This window comes from Gambusia affinis, linkage group LG12 (assembly GCF_019740435.1).
Source record: "Gambusia affinis linkage group LG12, SWU_Gaff_1.0, whole genome shotgun sequence".
Taxonomy (NCBI): domain Eukaryota; kingdom Metazoa; phylum Chordata; class Actinopteri; order Cyprinodontiformes; family Poeciliidae; genus Gambusia; species Gambusia affinis.
The window spans coordinates 10362102-10368472 of record NC_057879.1 but is presented as its reverse complement, the minus strand read 5'-3'; the positions used below and the strand labels follow the sequence as shown (position 1 = coordinate 10368472).

Sequence of the window (6371 nt, the reverse complement as noted above, 5' to 3'; positions counted from 1 at the left end):
TTTTAGAAAAAGAAGCAACATCAGCTTAACGCACAAGTTTTTCCACCTGAATACACAGAAAACAGTTTGCTCAGGGTCATTCAGTTCCAAGGCCAATTTAACTTCACACATACTGCTCCTTTTATACCCTTTCCCCCCCATCACACACACAAGCACACACATCTGCTAACCAGACTGCCCAACCTTCACATTCCTACTTTGGACAGTCTGGAATCCACTGCTTTCAAATGCAAATATGACCTGAGGTAGCATGGGAAAAATAAGTCCAAGAAAGGTTTTTTTTTCTTTCTTTTTTACCCTTACACACCGAGTCACAAACACACAAAAATGACCCCACAAAACAACATTTATGTCATAAAACTATATTTATAAATAAAAAGACATTTTTTCCTTGATAAAAGAGTAGTGTGAAAGGCATGGTAAGAAATTTTCCACTATACATCATCATGAGACTGAAAGTTCTCCGGTTAGCTGATAAAATGCAACATTGTAGTGTAAAAAGGACTCTTGATGTTCAATGCTGCTGTTGAGCTTCAAAATGAACCTAGTTGTGACCAACTATGTATATAATAACAAACGCAACATTACAGTAAAAACGACTGTAATACTACATACAAAATTTCTCATTTTTTTTCTATCCTTCTCTCTTATGCCAAGCATATACTTTAAACGTTTGAATCCAGGTTAAGGTTTAGTGTTCTTCAGATTTATTTCCTTGTTAGAGGTCAGAGAGTGGGGACTAAAAGAACAGAGGAAAAGTGCTTCATCCTCCTTTTGTTCCTGACAAGGATAGGAGAGAGGGGAGGGCTGAAGAGTTAGATAAGGAAAGCAGAGCGGAGGTGGGAATAGCAGCACAAATGAAAACCATCCATGTGGATTTGAGCCGAGTCATCTTCCCAGTTAAGTGTTTCCACCAGATCCCTCCCACTCCGGCTTTGTCCTTAAACAAACTCCCCCCCACCCCTGAGAAAGACACTTTGGTTCCATCTTGAGCTTAGGGTGTTTCTTCACTGAAGAAAGTATGGGCATTACTACTTGGGAGAAAAGCACAAGTGATGAAGACATTTTTTTTTTTTTTTAAGTCAGCATGCAAAACTGAGTTGGTTTTATGCTTTTGGAAAAGTTATCAAGACTTTGAGTTGCAGCTTTTGCGATCTCTCCGGCCTCCGTTGACATGTCATGATGTCCTCCTCGCCCGAAAGGAGATAGGAACATCCAACCTGCTACTTTATTACCGACTCCAACACACTGTCACATCACGTCAACAAAGAACTCTCCGGCGTTGCCCACCGCCATACGCAGGGACTGGCGTGAAGCGGTCAGCTCAGGAGGCACCGACGTCAGCTCTCTGCCTTGCGGAGCGCCAGGTGCAGCGGTGGACAGATGAGTGGGCTGGGGAGGCAGCCCGGGGGGGCCGTAGACGAGGCCGGGCCCGTAGGCTATAGAGTGTGAGATGGCACTGCGGTGGCTGACAGAGCTACGGATGCTGCGCTCACTAGGGGGAGCTACTGAGCGCTCGCTAGGAGCTCTGTGGCTCCTGATCTCGGACTCGCTGCCACTGCCGCCGGATTTCCGACCCTCGTGCTTGCTGCAGTTAGAGCCGCTGCTTCCTGTAAAGAAAGAATCAGAAGAGTAGACAATTAAAGTATGGGTTTTGATGTTGTTGCTACAAACAATTAAGAGCAAATTATTTTGTGGAAACTCTTTAGACTGCTGAAGTCAATGTAGCTATTTGTACGCTGAAAAGGCTCCGGTAAAGCTCCTTTAAAAAGTTCTAAAATAAAGTATTCTTCAATTCCATTAAAATTCATTGACTATAAGAATTTCAGAACATTTATTCAGCGGGGTGGAAGAAATGTCTTGTTAGAAAAAAAAAAACTATCGATAATTATCAGAACTGACAAAACAATGAAGCCCTTTCTAAACAAATATGTACTTTTTTAAAGATAAGAGTATATAAAAACTTGGATAAGAACTGGTTTATCGTTCTATCACGCACAGTGAACAGCAGAGTAAGGAAGGTTAAAGAACTTCTTCAAGTTCAGCAAATAGTGGCATCTAAGTGACTTCCACAATGTCTGCGTGTTTTTACCCCACTGACAATGAACTTATCGTTCTCTTCAGTGCTTTTTAGTTTTATTTCAGTGGCTTTTTAATTGCTTCGTAAGCATTAGCTTGAACATTATATTGTGTTTCTACTTTATGATATATTAAAGTTTGATTAGAAAAATACACTCAAAAAGTCAGATACATTTTTCCTCGGTGCAAGGTTGTAGTCCTCTAATAACAATAATATAAGTCTTTAACATATATATATTTTTCAAACTTTCCAACAAGTTTGTCTCATATCACTGCATCGATTAAAATTTTACTCAATGCAACACAACATTCACAAAACAAATGCTTACAGCAAACAAGTAGCCTTTTAAAGCGTCATAAAAACACACTCGGGCTGATTAAGGATGGCTTCATGTTACACATTTTAAATCACGAAGCACACACAACCCCTGCCCCCAAAAAACAAACAGCACAACTAAAATGTTGTCTCCGTGGGTCCAGCTGTTGTTAGTCAGGAAATATCTGAAAAATCGCAAGCAGACGCCTCATAAAACCACAAAGCCTACTTTTCCTCCCCCAGACATTAAATAAACAAAATTCCTGGACATACATATGGCCAGTTTTTTTTTTAAATTATTTTTATAGGTTTTCCCTCATTTCTCACTAAGCTCAGTTGTGTCTCGTAAAGACAATCGAAACCAGCAATCAAACTTATAAATGTATTCATAGTATGAATACAAAAACTATTTGACTTATGTCAGTGGAGCAGCGAGACAACAGGAAACTAGTTCTCAGAACTGAAATTAGCCACCTCTGTGTTAGACACAGCAGGAGGTAGATGTCTAAAACTAAAAAAAAAAAAGAAAAATGTTTTAATATTTTGAATGTGGACATAAATTTCACATCAGATTGCCAAAGGAGTACGAATAAGCCAAACAGCTTCTCCACCCTAGTAGAATAGGTGGAGGACTAGCTAGCAGGATGTTTACATACCAGAGGTCTGTAACCTACAGCCCCAGAGCCAAAAGTGGCTCTATAATATTAACCTCCTCTCAGAGGAAATATGTTCTCATGAAACTTGTTGGTTCCGTTTTTTTAGTCTGTCTGTGTGTGCAACCTTGGAGAAGTACAATCTAAAACATCTAACAGTAGATGGAAAAAAAAAAGGTGTTTTGTTTGAAAGGGTTTAGATTTTAAACATTGCTGATCTACTCTACAGACTAATTTGGAAATAGTTGTAACAAGGTACATACTGGTTTATGATATGAATGTAAGCTTACATCTGTTTTTAATGCTGAACTGCACACAAACTGGCTGTGTGATTTGTGTGCTGATGCGAGCCAGGAGGGTTTTTAAACTCAACTCACCACTGTGCTGGCTCCCAGCGCTCCCAGCTGCCGGCCCCCCGTGGAAAGGCTGCGGCAGATCGTAAGGATGCGGAATGGGAAACTGATAAGGCAGAGGCATCGGCCAGGGAGCAGCACCTGGGTGGGGCAGAGGAGGGACTGTGTCCTGGTCCGAAGCTCCTCCGCTGGAACCGTCTTGGTCATGTAACGAGAGGTGGGCCATATCTAAAAAAAGAAAACCCAACAATTTGATTTAGACTCCCATTGTGTGTGTTGCGAGTCTTTCCCTCCATCTCCGTATATAACATGTTGCTTTGTAGATGTTGGTGAGTTAGCACTTGTCTCTCTTGTTGAAGCAAATATTACAACACACACACACACACACACACACACAAAAAGAGCTGCATCCGCTTACTGCCACAAAGGTCCCCGAAGACATAGTAGCACTGTTCGGAAAAGGTTATCTTATTAACAGTGTGCCGTATGTAGCCGGCTTTCAGCAGGTTGCTGGCGTACTTCCGCGCTTCCCGACGATCCGAAAACCCTTCCACATGATGGAAGAGCCAGTCCACCACATCGGACCCTGAGATGGAGAAGGCCAAACACATCTTAGAAAACACAAAGCTCACATTTCTAATGAACCTAGTCTTCACTGACCAAGTCACACAACGTTCTTTGCCTGCCCACATTAGATTGTTGTGAAATCTCATGAGATATCAAGCAAATATGCAAAAAGTATTTAGGCACTACAGACAATCCTGAGCTACAGACTAAGCAGAGACAATCTAAAAACAGAAAAGAATAATGATGTGATGGGCAGAGATTCATGGTTTTCAAGCATTTCCTCATAAGGAAATCTGCAATGTGTGGTTTGCATTTGAGTCAATACTTTGTAGAATCATGACTATGCTCTGAATTGTTCCGTTGTAGTTGTGGCTGCATTTTCAAGGTCATTGCGGTGCTGGAAGGTGAAACTCCACCACAGCCTCACAGCTGCAGCCTCCAAAACAAAAAAACTGTTTGCATCCAGAGTTGACCTGAAATGACTCATCCACCTTTCCAACAACTTTCTCCATACATGCCCTTGATGACAATAAGAAGTCCCACTGACGTTTTCTAACACACCTTTCCTTTCACTTCACAATTATGTCCTCCGTTGTGAATTTGTGATAAAATACACTGAATTTTGTGTCTGAAACATGATTACGTGTAGAGAAATTCAAGAGGTATGTCTGAATACTTTTGTGAGGGGCTGTATGTAAACTGACTCTCAATCATGTCCCCCTTCTCTGATAAACATACCAATAAAGGCGTTGGCGATTGTTATCTTCAGCCACATCCTGTCCCGCACCTCCAGACCTGACTCTGGACAGGCCATAGCCTTAGCAACCGTTGCCATGTCGCTATGGATCGAGAGATGAAAGTCATCAAATCCTGTGGAACATAAGACAACAAATCTCAGTAGTTTGCAGGACAGAAATGTCAGCCAATATCATGTAAGAAACTGAGCTACATTGTTGTTTTTTTCCCCACAGTGATTCCAGAACCACTCCATTGTGTTACTGGGACGAATGCAAAAAAAATGTTTTGGAATTTGCCTTAAATAATGTCTGGTTTCCGGTGGTCTGAACTGAAATGGGATTGCTGGGCTGTTTTCATTGTGATTTTAAAACTAGCTTTAGCCAAACAAACAGCTTAGCAGCTGCAAAACAACCTGGTTGTAGAAAATCTATTCCTTAGATCGTCAATCTACTTCATAAATCATTGAACGTGGGGCTCACCACATTCCAAGATTGAATATTTTGATAAAGAACTGGGGGGGGGAGTCTGTAGCTAACTAAATCCACCCTTATATGTAAAACCATCTGCAATATTACACATAAAACTAGCTATGCTGAAGATGCCATAAATGTTTTTAACTGCAATATTTTTTTTCTATTAAACTTCTTTGTTGCTGCATTTGAAATAAAGCCAGCATTCCGAAGCAACGATAGGTTTATGACTTTTTGTAACTGTATGACACACATGTTTCATCTTACAGCAAAAAACTACAGCAATGTAAATCAAACCAAAAGCCAGTTGAAAACTTTGCAGAAAGAGGATGCATGTCTCTCCTAGAAATTAAGCCAAAACTTCTCGTTTCCAACGATTACAGGGAAGATAAAAACTTGTGAGTTATAGCTCTGTTTGGGGGAGAGTTATTGAACAGATGGAAGCTGTGGGGCTGAAAACTGGGACAGAGAGCCGTCTCAGGAATGCAGTTTAAGGGCGAGGCCGCGCTTCGAGTCTTAGCAACATGTTAGTGAGAGATGATGATACTGCATTATTAGAATGCAGTATCATCTCAGTGCTGCTAAATAATCAAGCCATAATATTTAAAACAAACTTGAAGCACAGGTTTTACATGGTCGCAGACTATGTGGAGCCTAAATGAAAAGTGACGACAGTTGAATTCAAATGCCGCAATAACAAGCCACAGCAGGCAGCGGTGGAGGGTGATATGACTCACTTTCTGTCTCGGGAATGGAGCTGCTGATGGAGGAGCTGGTGGAGGTGACGGTGCTCATGGAAGGGCTCATGCCGTACGGAGGGTAAACCCCCGTCATGGCGGCCGTGTGGGACACCCATGCAGCTGGGTCGATGGGCCGGATGGGCTCGCCTGTTGAATGTGAGGAGGGAAGCGGTTAAAAGCGCCTTAATGTCAAAACAGGTGAGTTATGTTGCTTTCATTTGTAGAGATCAATTTTATTTTATTTTTTTCCAAAGACATTTAATTGCCAATTAATTAAACTAGACCTGCACATTCAATTCATTTGAAATAAAATAGCTAGTACATAAAATCGAGGTATTATTATTGTTAAAAATTGTGACATCCGTTAACTCAAATTCCCCTCCCTCATCGCCATGTTGTCCATCACCACAATGTCTCCCATAATTCATTTGGGTTTTAGCAGCTCATATGCATAT

The 6371-nt window shown here is 41.2% G+C and overlaps 1 protein-coding gene across 2 annotated transcripts in view; it reads right to left on the bottom strand.

Moving 5' to 3' along the window:
* Nucleotides 1-346: 346 nt before the first annotated feature.
* The window catches only part of LOC122841555 (segment polarity protein dishevelled homolog DVL-3-like), a 27211-nt gene continuing 21186 nt past the window's right edge, over nt 347-6371 (bottom strand). For both annotated transcript variants that reach the window (XM_044134958.1, XM_044134956.1), the window contains 5 exons: nt 5914-6063; nt 4707-4838; nt 3820-3987; nt 3426-3629; nt 347-1610 (listed from right to left, as the gene is read on the bottom strand). In XM_044134958.1, coding sequence (XP_043990893.1) covers nt 1252-1610; nt 3426-3629; nt 3820-3987; nt 4707-4838; nt 5914-6063 — 1013 coding nt within the window. In that variant the 3' untranslated portion in view covers nt 347-1251. The remainder of the gene's footprint in view (nt 1611-3425; nt 3630-3819; nt 3988-4706; nt 4839-5913; nt 6064-6371) is intronic.